The sequence below is a fragment of the Pseudorasbora parva genome, chromosome 3, assembly GCF_024679245.1.
Source record: "Pseudorasbora parva isolate DD20220531a chromosome 3, ASM2467924v1, whole genome shotgun sequence".
In the NCBI taxonomy this organism is placed as follows: domain Eukaryota; kingdom Metazoa; phylum Chordata; class Actinopteri; order Cypriniformes; family Gobionidae; genus Pseudorasbora; species Pseudorasbora parva.
In genome coordinates this window covers 62,615,901-62,631,851 of record NC_090174.1, presented here as the reverse complement: position 1 = coordinate 62,631,851, position 15,951 = coordinate 62,615,901, and the positions used below count along the sequence as shown (strand labels likewise).

The 15,951-nt window shown below is 40.9% G+C and overlaps 2 protein-coding genes across 15 annotated transcripts in view; one reads left to right on the top strand and one right to left on the bottom strand.

Annotated features, from left to right (window-relative positions):
* The window catches only part of ciz1a (cdkn1a interacting zinc finger protein 1a), a 45,912-nt gene extending 35,185 nt beyond the window's left edge, over window positions 1–10,727 (bottom strand). For all 3 annotated transcript variants that reach the window (XM_067439757.1, XM_067439759.1, XM_067439758.1), the window contains exons 1-3: window positions 10,570–10,727; window positions 7,920–8,134; window positions 4,694–4,818 (exon numbers count right to left, since the gene is read on the bottom strand). In XM_067439757.1, the coding sequence (XP_067295858.1) occupies window positions 4,694–4,818; window positions 7,920–8,083 (289 nt within the window). In that variant the 5' untranslated portion in view covers window positions 8,084–8,134; window positions 10,570–10,727. The remainder of the gene's footprint in view (window positions 1–4,693; window positions 4,819–7,919; window positions 8,135–10,569) is intronic.
* A 2,598-nt stretch (window positions 10,728–13,325) lies between these two features.
* The window catches only part of dnm1a (dynamin 1a), a 144,674-nt gene continuing 142,048 nt past the window's right edge, over window positions 13,326–15,951 (top strand). For 9 of the 12 annotated variants that reach the window (XR_010904457.1, XR_010904460.1, XR_010904461.1 and 6 more), the window contains exon 1: window positions 13,328–13,709. Coding sequence is in view for 6 of the 12 variants with exons in the window: in XM_067439756.1 (XP_067295857.1) it covers window positions 13,549–13,709 (161 nt within the window). In the remaining 6 variants the exon portion in view is untranslated. Of the gene's footprint in view, window positions 13,710–15,951 lie in introns of all 12 variants that reach the window. The other 3 variants (XR_010904458.1, XM_067439750.1, XM_067439751.1) reach the window with 2 other exon arrangements.

Below are 15,951 nucleotides of genomic sequence, written 5' to 3'. Positions count from 1 at the left end.
TAAAAACAGTCGTCTTCACATTAATTAAATATACACTGTGTACAGACAGTGGCGGGTTTACTGTATTAGCTGCCTGTCACTTTAAGAGCTAATGCACGGATCCTATTGACACACACTCGGCTTCTTTCCCCAACTAATATCGTTCACTTAAAGCATAACCAACTGTGTTTACATGAATACTCATCGACGGCCATTTTGACATAACTGTGTGTATATTCACAATGTCGAAGTAGCCTTTTAAAATCATTCAGATATTGCGCGACATTGTGATATGTATATTTTTAATATTTCGATATATTGCACAGGCCTAATTACAGGACCAAATTAGTGAAACTCATCGAACATGTCAAGCATATGACCAATATTAGAGGTTAATTCAGGTTGACTGGGACGCTTTTTGCCATTGAGATGACTGGGAAAAACTGTCCCAATCAATCTTTACTGTATTGGAGTAATAAGAATCAATACAGAGAATAGGGTGACCAGATTAGATTGGTTGAAATTTGGATCTGTGGTGATGGGATGGGGGGCTTCTAGGATATTAGACAGCATAGCCTATAATAAAAGATAATGAATTTCGAACCTGAACCAAACATATTTTTATTCAAAGATCAAAAGTCTGTCATTAGTCTTTAGTCTGCCACAAAAAAATGAAAATCATGAACTCAAATGTCATTCGCCTTATTCACCTGGCGGCCATTTTGAAAACTCTAACGCCGTTGAGGGGTACACAGACCCGGAAGCTGGACTCCGATACAGTACTAATCAGTAGCAGCATTCTGTGTCACTGCACTTCGTCACTCAGGAAAAAATCCTACAGAGGACAAACCTTTCACCGCTTTCCGGAGGATAAGGGATTACATGGAGAGTGGATTAAAAAAATATCAGAAGGGATCCTGGTCATAATTTCTGCATTTTACTACAGACGAAGTTCGAAAGACTCAAGCAATAGCAAGACTGGGACATGTCAAGTCAGCTTTATTTAGCGCTTTTACAATACCGATTGATCCAAAGCAGCTTCACGGTGTTAAACTGGACAATGCTGCAACAAAATTGGATTTGGCTGCAGTCATTCTGGAGAAAACGGTGATGTTATCAGCTTATTTTAATCTATCATATAGTGTCAATGTGGGCAGATCAGTATTATAGTTGATACAGTTAATTTACGTGTGGGAGATATGTGTATGTATAAGCTACTGGATCTTCATACATGTAAAATAAAATGTCCATTTATCTAAAGAATAAAGTACAATTTTACTACACATGGATGATGTCTTTCATAACTTTACAACTGGTCAGAACATCAGAAAGAAATAAGTCATTCAGAAACATTGATAGGCACACTGGTCTAGGTTTGTAAAGGTAACTATGTACATTTATTGGTATGGAGGAATACAAATGGCCTGCTTGTATATTGTAAGCATGGAAAAACGTACCAGAAAAGGGCAGAACATTAGAAATTACATTAGGAGGAAAATTAAAAAACATTAACAAATGAAAACTATATACATATGCATATTATCAGTGATGCATTACATGATTTTGTTACACACAGCAGGCAGAAAGTGAGTGACACAGAATGCTGCTACTGATTAGTACTGTATCGGAGTCCAGCTTCCGGGTCTGTGTACCCCTCAACGGCGTTAGAGTTTTCAAAATGGCCGCCAGGTGAATAAGGCGAATTTTGAAAAAACAAAACATACAATGACTGATGTAAGTAACTCTGACCTTTTTGTATAGTCTAATGCTAATAAGCTTAAACAAAAATAAATTAATTGTGTATTTTTTTGTACACAGTGCCGCGAACAATCAATCACTCCTTTAGGCATGACTGTCCTCCTCGCGGCTGCTTGCGCGCTTCTTCATCAAGGCTTAAAACAAAAAGGGGACAAAAAGGTTGTATTGTCTTTGTGCATAGATTAATTACAAGACCTGCAGAGGCGTTTTAACTTTTTAGTAGCGTGTTGTTGTCCCGGTACACTAGCCATGCCAACAGAATGAACGAATATTAGCTTGCATATCGAACTCCGCGCTTACCATATTTTTTTAATTTAGAGAAACGATGCTGCAGCCAATGAGCTGCAGGACGACTCAACCTCCGCAGACAGTTTTTAATGTTTATCAGACAATAACTACTCAAGATTTTGCTTAAGTATAATTTTCGTGGGGACACTTTGGGCCAGATTCGGGATTCGGGACAACAGTGTAGATTTCGGGACTGTCCCGAATTTTCCAGGACGTCTGATCACCCTAACAGAGAATAATAGTAAATTAGCCCCGTCCCCTTTTACAGAGGCACTGGATCCAGAAGATTTGTGTTCATTCATTTTCCCCATAGGGATGCAAACAAAAAGTCTTTGTTAAAGCAATATAAGACCAACTGACCAAACAACAGAACCAAACTGTCCAGCTATAAGGAGAATCACAAAGCTACGAACTTGATTTGAAGCACAACGTTTTGGAAAAGACAGAAGTACAAGACGGCTTTAGTGAGGGAAAGAACTACAATCCCATGAAGCATTGCAAACAGCAGAATCCCGTTAAAAACTATGGAGAAATCTAAAACTACTCATTTACAAATATTGAATATAATAAAAGAAACAATATATTTTAAAATCATTATAAACATTTGGCATGTTTTGCTTATTTAAACTCAATCTTGCAAAGACAGAATTACTTGTTTTCTCAACCAACCCAGCACTTCATCAAAATTTCTCCATTCAGCTTGGTTCATCGACCATAACTCCATCAAGGACAGCCAGGAACCTTGGAGTTGTGATTGATGACCAGTTAAACTTCACTGACCACATTACTGCAACAGCCCGGTCCTGCAGATTTGCTTTATCCAACATTAGAAAGATTAGACCCTTCCTATCAGAACAGGCTGCACAACTCCTGGTTCAAGCTCTTGTTCTCTCCAGACTGGACTATTGTAATGCTCTTCTGGCTGGGCTTCCAGCATGCACTATCAAACCCTTGCAGCTGATCCAGAATGCAGCGGCGAGAGTGGTCTTTAATGAGCCGAAGAGAGCGCATGTTACGCCTCTCTTCATCAAACTGCACTGGTTGCCAATGGCTGCTCGCATCAAATTCAAGGCGCTAGTTCTCGCCTACAAAACAATCACTGGCTCTGCACCAATATACCTAAATTCACTTGTTCAGACTTACACACCCTCCAGAAGCTTGCGTTCTGCGAATGAGCGGCGCCTCGTGGTTCCATCCCAAAGAGGCATGAAATCGCTCTCACGGACATTTTCCTGGACCGTTCCCACCTGGTGGAATGGCCTGCCGATCTCAATTCGTGCTGCCGAGTCTGTAGCCATTTTTAAAAAACATCTTAAGACACATCTTTTCCATTTGCACTTGACCAATACAGAATAGCACTTACTGATCACCACAGCAACGACCAAAAGCGCACACTCCCGGATCATATCTACGTCTCTCATCCGGATTTGTGCCTTCAGGCGGGTATGTTACATAACTATCATAATCCGGTGTACTGTATTTTGCGTACGTGAGTTTTTGTTGTAGGTGGCTATTGTAGATGGCTATAAAAAAAAAATAATTAAAACTTGTGTACTGTGCTAATTAATTGAGACTTCTTACAGCTCTTACAGGTTGTTGGCCTTGTCTGTTTCGTTGCTTCTATTACTCTTCCCTTTTTTGTAAGTCGCTTTGGATAAAAGCGTCTGCTAAATGATTAAATGTAAATGTAAATTTGAACTCTCTGATTGGTGGGATTATCTGCACAGCATCATGGGTAATGTAGTTTTCCCACCAGGAATTCTGCTGTTAATTAAATAATGCGGGCTAACGCAAATACCGTGGATTTAGAAGTTATCAATCAAAACCAATTTCCCTATGGAGAAAATGAATGGAGTTGGAAGTAAATTCTAATTTAAAATGTCCGAATGCTTTACAGAAATGTATTTTGGTTGTTAGTGTCATATTTTGCTTGACATGAAAATAATGCAGTTTTAATGATCTTTATTTATTTTTCCATTTGATTTTAGGCGATAAAACAACCTTTATAATGAATAATAAGTTATGAAGAGAATATTATTAGAAAAGAGAAACTTGTTTTGTCAAGATTAATCATATGTGACCCTGGAGCTCAACACCAGTTATAATCTCACGGCTATATCTGTGGCGATAGCCAGCAATACATTGCATGGGTCAAAATTATCAATTTTTCTGTTATGCCAAAAATCATTAGGATATTAAGATCATGTTCCATGAAGATATTTAGTAAATGTCCTACCGTAAATATATCATAAATGTATTATTAGTAGTAATATCCATTGCTGAGGACTTCATTTGGACAACTTTAAAGGAGATTTTCTCAATATTTAGATGTTTTTGCACCCTCAGATTCCAGATATTCCAAATACTGTCCAATCCTACCAAACCACACATCAATGGGAAGCTTATTTAGTCAGTAAATTTCCAAAAATGACTGGTTTTGTGGTCCAGAGTCACATTTATGGCCTCCATATGTGCTTGAAAGCGTAAGTAATTTGCACACATTTCTCATCAACAGTTCCATCCTCAAACTTTCCCCTGTACGCCCATGTCTGTGAATGCATGCGGTTCAGGAGGAACGCTGGCCTCTACGTGTTTAAGTGACTACATGTATCTTAATATAGAGCTTGCTATATTCGGATGACATGATAAAGCATGAGCCTCGGTTTACCCTGCATCTGTTGCATGAGCAGCGCGCCCTGCAGCATGGGGTTGGGTGCGATGAGGGTCTGAGTGGCGGAGCAGAGGTTGACCATTCGGGCAGATGGAGGAGCTTGAGCTGGGACTCCCATTGGCCTGTTTAATGACAACACAACACGTGAACTCATGCATAGAACTTAGTTATTATTACAATGTTATATGTAATTAGAGCTGGGCGATACGGCCAAAAAAATCATATCTCTGTATTTTTTGGTTGAATTGCTATACATTAGCCTGTCATCCTCAGCTCTAGTCAGAATATGAGTCTGATGCTCCATTGGGCTGTGATTATGGGGCGTGTTTCAACCCAACCAGGAAAGACGTTTGTTGGACAGACCTACAACCAATCAGAGCAGCGGAGCGACGCATAACGTTAGTTGTCAAATGTCAACTGCACTGTGTTGCCAAGTCTGCGTTTTATCCCGCCGGTTGTTTTCCATGTCCGCGGGTTGAAGTGACCTCAATTATGTGATATATAGACCCAGGAATGCCAATTTTAGCAGCAACCGTCCCAAAATAACACACAAAATGAAGAAGCTATTGTTTTGGGCTATTAGTTGGCGGGTTTTGTTGTAAAAACTTGGCAACCCTGTCTGCCGCACGCTGGAATAAACGATCTTTGCCGGCGTTTTTATCCAGATGCGTTCGTATTGATCTGCTGTATATCGATATAAACGGTATTGCCTCATTCCGTATCGTCTCTAAAAAATAAATTGATAAATTGTACAAACCCGCCCAGCCCTATATATAATATGTGCACTGCAAAAATGCTCTTCTTATTTAGTATTTTTTTCTTGTTTCCTGTCCAAATATCGAAATATTCTTAAATCAAGATGCATTTACTAGATAAATAAAATGATAAGATATTTTGTCTTGTTTTCTGGAAAAAATATAAAAATGAAGTGCGTTTGTTTGTTTGTGGGGTTAAATCCTCACCTAAACCCATAATAATAATTAATTATTTTTTAATAGCACAGGTTAAAATACGGGAGATTTACGGGAAAATACGAATACAGGAGGACGGCGGGAAAGAAGGGTAAAATACGGGACTTTCCCGGCCAAAACGGGATACTTGACAGGTATGGCTCTGTTAGTTGTGTTACGTTCGTGAATGAATCGTTCTTTTTGAACGCATCTTTTAGGTGAACGAATCTTTTAGGTGAACGAATCTTTTAGGTGAACAAATCTTTTAGGTGAACAAATCTTTTAGGTGAACAAATCTTTTAGGTGAACGAATCTTTTAGGTGAACAAATCTTTTAGGTGAACAAATCTTTTAGGTGAACGAATCTTTTAGGTGAACGAATCTTTTAGGTGAACGAATCGTTGTCGTTCACCTAGTCTATTGACTCATGTTTCTCGTTCACTGAAATTCCTCCCTCCACCGCAGCGTGGCGCTATTAGCAGCGAGCGAATGCGCAGCTCTGTCGACTGTTTCATTCTGTCAAAGAACCAATAGCGTTCGAGTATGAGATGTGACGGAGCATGTGATTTGTTGAATTCAGTGAACGAATACACCCTTTACTGACCGAGAGGCTTTGAGTCTGACTCGTTTGTAAACGAAATGAACCAGTTGTTGAAGGATACTGATAGCGAACAGCTTGGCTCGTGTAGGTGACATATTTGGCAGCAAAGAAAGAAATGTACACTTTACCACTGTAATGAAAACAGTGTAATAATGCAGTTTGATGGTTAAATGATTACTACAGAGTAAAGTGTGTTTGTATTGTATTTTATGTTTGAACCGTTTTCTTCATTACGTTTGAGTCATGTCATGCACTTCTCTAAAAACTGTAAAACAAATAAAAAATGTGACAGTAGCCTATATGGTTAAAAAGATCTCGTGTGTCACGTCAGTAAATAGTATTCTGAGCTACTGAACGCATTGAGTCTGAACACGAGAGAGAGAGAGAGAGAGAGAGAGAGAGAGAGAGAGAGAGAGAGAGAGAGAGAGAGAGAGAGAGAGAGAGAGATAGAGAGAGAGAGAGAGAGAGAACTGGTAGGCTACCTCGGTCATTTAGCACGTGTGTCAGTCTCGTTCAGCAATCAGCAGAAAGCGGATGCAAAGCACAGTTATAGACAAACCTCATGTTTATAACCCCATGTTTACCATAATCCCAGATATATGAATGTCTAAATGTCTGACCAAACAATTAATTGTTAATCATGCAAGAAAACATCCCTTATTTAGAATTATTTTATTTAATGAGTAGATTATGCACATTTTAATAAAGCCAAATCAGTTTTTTTGTAAGCAAATACGTTCGTTGACCTAAGACATTACACATAAAACACTCTTTTTCGTCACCTGCGGTCATAACTACCGGTAATGTCATATTTATAAAAAAAATGTTACTAAACGAATCAATGAACGAATCATTTTGGTGAACGAACTGAAAATAAACGACTCTCTTAAAAGAATCAAAATGTTGCATGTTTGCATGTGCATGTTGTCCAAGTATGTTTTTTTTTTGCTCTTATAGAATGGTTACCCATTAACACGATTATACGACCGACACACAGCAACGGTCGAGTTAAAAATCGTCATTTGTGTTTTACTGAAGAAACATCTACATGTTGGATGCGCTGGAGGTCAGCAGATAAACATCACAGGCTCATTTTTGGGTGAACTATCCCTTTAAGAATTGTTAGATATTTAGACTAGAAACCAGACAAAATGACTCAGTAAGAAGAGCATTTTTTGCAGTGTGTGAAGAGAGTGATAATGTAGCTCGCACCGTGCCGCCTGATGGTGGTGTGTGATGTGATGGGCGGTGTGCTTAAGTGACTGCTCAAGTTTGATCCTAATGCAAGGCAAGCATTTGCGTGTATGTGATCTATTTTTAGCGGTTGTGTGCTCCGCTGTGTGTGTGTTGTCACATCCAATGTTTCCGCAGATTTTTAGTATTACTACAGCGTTTCACCTCAGCATTATAAAAGGCGACAACGCACCGGAAGCTGCACTGAGTGGATAAATGATGTGCGCCTCTTGCTCCTTTGTAAAATCACGGGGTGACATCTAGTGGTTAGATTTACGTTAATCTTATGTTCAATGTTAGTGGAAATAAATAGGGGAAAAAATAGATTCGTGGCCTTTGAGAATCGATTCTGAATCGACCAGATTTAAAAAAAAACGATTCATCGAAAAATAGATTTTTTTGCCCAGCCCTAGTGAAGAGAGTGATCATGTAGCGCGCACCGTGCCCCCTGATGGTGGTGTGTGATGTGATGGGCAGGCTGTGGCTGTGGTGGTGGAGGCGGAGGTGGAGGAGGCGGAGGCGTCTGCTGCTGGAAGAGCTGCTGGAGCTGACGCAGATGCTGCTGAAACTGCTGCTGCTGCTGGTGTTGGTGAGGGTTAAACATCCTCCTGACGTCTGGCCGTCCACACGGGTCACTCAGATTCACCACTTCAGTCTGGAGAAACAAATAAATTACTCAATTTTTATTTTCCATTAGAGCTGCAACTAGGGATGGGTTTCATTAAAGGGGTGGTTGCATGTGATTTGACTTGTTTAACTTTAGTTAGTGTGTAATGTCGCTGCTTGAGCATAAACAGTCTCTGCAAAGTTACAGCGCTGAAAGTTCACTGCAAACGGAGATATTGTCTTTTAAAGTTACGGCAGTTTATTGCCTACAAAAATGGCCGCTTTGGACTACAACGAGCTTCTTCCTGGGTTGGTGACATCATAAACCCTCGCTAGTCTCCGCAGATGTGACTTCTGCCTGTAATGGGAAGGGGTGTGGCCTTAACCTGTGCTTGGCACTTCAGCCAATAAAAATACAGGAAACTACATTTGGTCATCTGACCAATCTAAGATCATTGTGTTTTTCTGAGGGAGGGGCTTCATAGAAGCATGAAGCAGACGAGCCGTTCAAAGCACAGACAGTGGTGTGGAATAAAGGGAGGATAGAAGAAAAATACAGTGCTAAAAAAGAAGAAGTATTAAGACGTGTTATACTGCGGCCCATAAACACAACCAAGCCTAGAAAAAAACACACGGAACCGGCCCTTGAAGGTTTTAACGGTATTACTACTCTTACCGATACTGCTTATCAATCCGGTACTTTAATGCTATTCTTATCGGTTATTTTTCTTATAATTTTTTATATTAAACTGAAAAATTAATAACATAATTAACATTGCTTTGAAAATGTAAAATATCTATAGCAAAATAAACAGCAATGTTTGAACAAAACAAATATAAAACATCTATTTTTTTGTGTTTTATATGCATACGATAAGAACAAGAACAAAGAAACAAAGTACAAACAAATGGGCAAATATATACAATAAATATACAAATAAAATACTGTGCTTTAATCTTAGGAAGCTCTAACATAACTGTTCAGGTCTACAAAAGACATCTAATAAAGTAATCAAAATAAAATGGCCGTCCACACGGGTAGCTCAGATTCACCGCTTCAGTCTGGAGAAACACAGAGGAGTTACTCCATTTAAACACACTGAAGCATTAGATAGTATATGCAGGAGTAGGGCTGCACGATTAAAGGGTTAGTTCAGCCAGAAATGTAACTTCTGTGATTAATTCCTCCTGTGGTTGGCCAGCCGTCAGACCTCCGCTCATCTTCACACACAGATGAAGATATCAGTGTTGAAATCAGATGGCTCAGAAAGGCCTTCATTGACACCAATGTCATTTCCTCTCTCAAGACCCATAAAGGCACTAAAGACGTCGTTACAAAGCCCATCTCACTACAGCGGCTCTACAATCATTTATGAAGAGGCCAGAATAGAGTTAGTGCGCAAAAACACTAAATAACAACTAGGGCTGCACGATTTGGAGAAAATATATAATTGCGATTATTCTGGTAAAAATTGCAATTGCAATTATTAATATTTTTTAATTTTTTTACACAAATTAAGTGTGTGTATATAATATTGTGTTTATTTAGGCCTATTAATATGACTAATAATAATTATATGATTATTATTACTGCTAAAAATATTTTAAAAAATAAGAAAATTACCATTACAATAACATTTTCATAATTATATATATATATATATATATATATATATATATATATATATATATATATATATATATATATATATATATGTAAATAAATAATACATTAAAATAAATTAAATAATACATTTAAGAGCACATTACTATAAAGAGTAGAAAAAAAATTATATATATATAAATGCAAATGAACAGAATCTATTTTTAGAATCCCAGCGTATAATGTGTGTTTATAAATACAATAAATACACACATACATAAACTATATAAATTAATAGAATCTATTTTTAGATGTATACAATTCAATAGAATCATAATAAAGATAATCAGTGTAAATAAATAATAAATTAGAACAATTAAATAACATTACTATAGCAAGTAGAATATATATATACACAAGTGTAAATTAACAGGATCTACTTTTAGACTTATAACTTCCATATTTTTCAGCGTATAATGCGTGTTTATAAAAGGCATGTGTTAATGTTAGGACGGGGTCCCTCACACGAGGAGGGTCATATTTGGGGTCTGGGGGGTTGAAAAGCGAACAATCAATCCAGACAAAACAACACACAACAGCGGCTCAAACACTCGCTCCCTACATAGACAACAGCATTTAGAACATCCCAGGCGCACACAGCAGCATTTATATGAATTAAGCAAATGCAATTATGCCTTAAAACGCTGTCTAGATATGATAGGGTTTAGGACAGAGCCATAATCTTTATCTGTGCGCTACGTGCTAACGCGCTAGCTGTCATAAACACGACAACATCCGCGCCCGCCTACAAGCCTCGCTCACAATATTGCTATTTTGAACCTTGGCGTCCGTTTATCTGCAGAATAAAAGCTAGTACTCACCAACTTTGCTCCCGGGATTGTGAGTTAAATAGAGGAGAAAAGAACGACAGCCTGTTGAAACTTCCTCTGTCACATTAGCGCCGTCCTGCTAACACACTCTCACCGGTCTCAGCGCGGCAGTGGCGGCCGCGCGTCTCACAGCGCCCCCCGCAGGACCGGAGGACACACGGCGCGTCGCACTCACTCATGCGCCTGCGCAGACGGACAGAAACATGGCGTTTATCAAAGACGTTTGTCTATTTTCTTGTCTAGATTGTGATTTTTTTTAATCAAGAATGTTTAAAGGACACATTTGCATGTTAGATGTGTTATAATGAGTGACATTCTGCTTTTGATGTTTTTGCCTGTTTCACAAAGCAAGGTGTTTTTTTTCTCTCCAGGAAATACATGTTTTCTATAATTATTTCTATAATTATAATACAGTTCGTAGATGGGAAGGAAGGAGGCGGGAACCGGCGAACGTTCAACAACTTTATTCAAAATAAATAAACAAAACGAAAGTAAAACCGCGGGCAGACCCTCACGGACGACTGCCCACATAAACATAATAAACCATAAACAAAACTCAACATAAAGTCCAGGCCTGGTCCTCTCTCGTCTTCCGCAGCCCTTGCTTCTCCTTTTATGCTCCGTCACATGGCCTGGAGACGAGACCGGTGTATGCAGCTGGCACTTGTCAACACTAATCACCGGCCAGCTCTCGCGGTCCCTCGCCCTGCTGCCCGTCACACCACAATAATGCTGTCCTTTTTTGTTTTTATTTCATTCTTTCGTTTATTTTTGTGTTCTGGGTTATCAATATATCCTTGTCCATTTATATTTTATACGGATGGGTGGCTGATGGATGGATGGGTGATGGATGATGGGTGATGGATGATGGATGGATGGGTGATGGGTGGATGGATGGATGGATGATGGGTGGATGGATGGATGGATGATGGGTGGATGGATGGGTGATGGATGATGGGTGGATGGATGGATGGGTTATGGATGGATGGATGGGTGATGGATGATGGGTGGATGGATGGATGGATGGGTTATGGATGGATGGATGGGTGATGGATGATGGGTGATGGATGATGGGTGGATGGGTGATGGATGATGGGTGGATGGATGGATGGATGATGGGTGGATGGATGGATGGATGGATGGGTGATTGATGGATGGATGGATGGATGGATGGATGGATGATGGATGGATGGATGGATGGATGGATGGGTGATGGATGGATGATGGGTGGATGGATGGATGATGGATGGATGGATGGGTGATGGATGGATGGATGGATGGATGGATGATGGGTGATGGATGGATGATGGATGGGTGATGGATGGATGGGTGATGGATAGATGGGTGATGAATGGATGGGTGATGGATGATGGGTGGATGGATGATGGGTGGATGGATGGATGATGGATGGGTGGGTGATGGGTGGATGGATGGGTGATGGATGATGGATGGGTGATGGGTGGATGGATGATGGATGGATGGATGGATGGGTGGGTGATGGATGGATGGATGGATGGATGATGGATGGATGGATGGATGGGTGATGGATGGATGGATGGATGGGTGGGTGATGGGTGGACGATGGGTGGATGGATGGGTGATGGATGATGGGTGGATGGATGGATGATGGATGGATGGGTGGGTGATGGATGGATGGATGGATGATGGGTGGATGGATGATGGATGGATGGGTGGGTGATGGGTGGATGATGGGTGGATGGATGGGTGATGGATGGGTGATGGATGGGTGATGGGTGGATGGATGGATGATGGATGGATGGGTGGGTGATGGATGATGGATAGATGGGTGATGGATGGATGGATGGATGGGTGATGGATGATGGATGGATGGGTGGGTGATGGGTGGATGATGGGTGATGGATGGATGATGGGTGGATGGGTGGATGGATGGATGATGGGTGATGGGTGGATAGATGGGTGATGGATGGATGGGTGATGGATGATGGATGGATGGATGGATGGATGGGTGGATGATGGGTGATGGATGGATGGATGGATGGATGGATGGGTTGGTGATGGTTGGATGATGGGTGATGGATGGATGGATGGGTGATGGGTGGATGATGGGTGGATGGATGGGTGATGGATGATGGATGGATGGGTGGGTGATGGGTGGATGGATGGGTGATGGATGATGGATGGATGGGTGATGGATGATGGATGGATGGGTGGGTGATGGGTGGATGGATGGGTGATGGATGATGGATGGATGGGTGGATGATGGGTGGATGATGGATGGGTGATGGATGGATGATGGGTGGATGGATGGATGGATGGATGGGTGGGTGATGGATAGATGGGTGATGGATGGATGGATGGATGGATGGATGGATGGATGGATGGATGGGTGATGGATGATGGATGGGTGGGTGATGGGTGGATGATGGGTGATGGCTGATGGGTGGATAGATGGGTGATGGGTGATGGCTGATGGGTGGATAGATGGGTGATGGATGGATGGATGGATGGGCGATGGATGATGGGTGGATGGATGGATGATGGGTGGATAGATGGGTGATGGATGGATGGGTGATGAATGGATGGATGGAGGATGGGTTTACATTTATATTTAGTGGATAGATAGATAGATAGATAGATAGATAGATAGATAGATAGATAGATAGATAGATAGATAGATAGATAGATAGATAGATAGATAGATAATCGTTCATTCTACTGAAATGACTTGAAATAGCTTTAAATTTGACAAGCGCGCCGCCTAGAGAGAGAGAACGCGGAGCTGTAGCGCGTGCCCGTGCGCGCGCTCTGAGAAAAGCAGCTCATCATCTCAGGAGGACTGCGGACAGAGACAGACGCTCAAAGAGACAGAAAGAGAGAGAGAGAGAAAAGAAGAAGAGCTCCGGAATTAATCAATGCCGAAATAAGACGTCCTGAAAGCGGGATCGCTGTTTCTCCGGGGAGAGCTCGAGCAGGTGCCGGTCCGTCGCGATGGGGAACCGGGGGATGGAGGACCTTATTCCGCTGGTCAACCGAATGCAGGACGCGTTCTCCGCCATCGGCCAGAACGCGGAGCTCGACCTGCCGCAGATCGCGGTGGTGGGCGGGCAGAGCGCCGGGAAAAGCTCCGTGCTAGAGAACTTCGTGGGGAAGTAAGCCATTCATTTATTACATACATCATATGCGATACACAATAATATACAGTAATAAAGCAAACGCATGCAGTATTAATCTTGTATTCCAGCTTAGTCATGCCTCAATGATATGTAAAGGTCATCGTGAGGATGATGATGATGATGATGATAACCTTTAAATGTTATTGAGGCATGATGGAGGATCATCAAATCACCAGCCATTTTCACAACAACACATCTAAATCTACTTACATAATCCCCCTCAATAGTCATTCATAGTGCATTCTTCAATATACATTAGTGCATCATTAGTGAAATCTGTCCTTTTATATTAATATAATAATAATAATGCACAATGTGAGTAAGATGAATAACTCATAACAGAAACACTGTGTGAAAGATGGAAGCTGTGTCGTTTCTGCTTTGTGATTCACAACCTGCACACGACAGATACTAATGCACACAGCAATTATCTGCCCTTTTATTATGCAGACTTCCTCTAATGTTGCATGACATCGTCTCAATATAAACAGAACAAATAATAATAAAAAATAATAATTAAAACCCACAGGTGAAAAAACCCACAGGTGCACATTAGAGACTTGAGCCACATCCAGATACCCAGGGTCCAGGAGTCTTTTAAAACACCCAACAATACCCTAGCAACCCAGAACATCTTAGGAACGCCCTAGCAACACCATAGCAACCCAAAACATCTAAGCAACACCCTAGCAACACCATAGAAACCCAGAACATCTTAGGAACGCCCTAGCAACACCATAGCAACCCAGAACATCTTAGGAACGCCCTAGCAACACCATAGCAACCCAGAACATCTTAGGAACGCCCTAGCAACACCATAGCAACCCAAAACATCTAAGGAACACCCTAGCAACACCACAGGAACCCAGAACATCTTAGCAATGCCCTAGCCACACCATAGCAACCCAGAACATCTTAGCAATGCCCTAGCAACACCATAGCAACCCAGAATATCTTAGCAATGCCCTAGCAACACCATAGCAACCCAGAACATCTTAGCAATGCCCTAGCAACAACAAGCAACCTAGAACATCGTAGCAATGCCCTAGCAACACCCTAGCAACCCAGAACATCTTAGCAATGCCCTAGCAACAACACCATAGCAATCCAGAACATCTTAGCAACGTCCTAACGACATCATAGCAATCCAGAACATCTTAGCAACACCCTAGCAACCCAGAATATCTTAACAATGCCCTAGCAACACGATACCAACTCAGAACATCTTAGCAATGCGCAAGCAACACCATAGCAACCCAGAACATCTTAGCAACGCCCTAGCAACACCAAAACATCTTAGCAAGGCTCTAGAAACACCTTAGCAACCACCCACAACAATTGAGCATCAGTTATGAGGCACAAATTGAGAAAAGGGCATAATTAATGAAACTGACCTCCAGCTTTTCAGTGATGCATTATGAATATTGAGAAGGACGATGGCGCATTATATCACTTATGTAAAGTCTGAAACATGATGCGATTTCTAAGGATGTATGATATATTGATGAGTGACTGGCTTTAATCAACATTAGCGCTACTCAGAATTGGCACTCAAATAATATCAAATAAAGCCGTATAAAAATTGAAATGAATTCAGCGACAGGCCCTTGTTTTCCTCTGAAGTGTTTTTGGACTGTATATTATATCTCCAGGAGGAATATTGCGTTGTTTGTGGCAGTGTGTGTGAATATCGGAGAGTTGCGCTGCATGATTCAGCAACTCTCGCTGCTGACGGAGGTCTTGTGCTCAGCGCTGATGCTCTCAGAGCGCTGATGCTCTCAATATTCCGCATGTGCCACATTACAACGCACAATGAACCAGATCTGTGCATTTTAAATGAATTTTGCCAGTGGAATATGATCCCCTTTCATTGGCATGTTCACTACTTTACATAATCATACCTGTCTAAAACAACGTTTAGCATGATCTGAGGTGTTAGTCACAATCTGTAATAAAAGACAAACCACATTATATCAATGCAATCATTTGCCGTTTTTAATTTCAATGCAGTAGAACTGGAAGTTAACCATATGGGTGCAACTGTTGTCGCACGAGGACATTATATTTGAGTGAATGTCAGTCAGGATGTCCTGTAAAGAGCACTCAGGGCTTCTCAGAGATACCAAATGTTTGGAGGATTCACGAGGACAACATCTCCTCAGTCTTTAAAAATGGCTGAATGATCAAATTTAGCACTCTTATGGAAATTTGATAATAT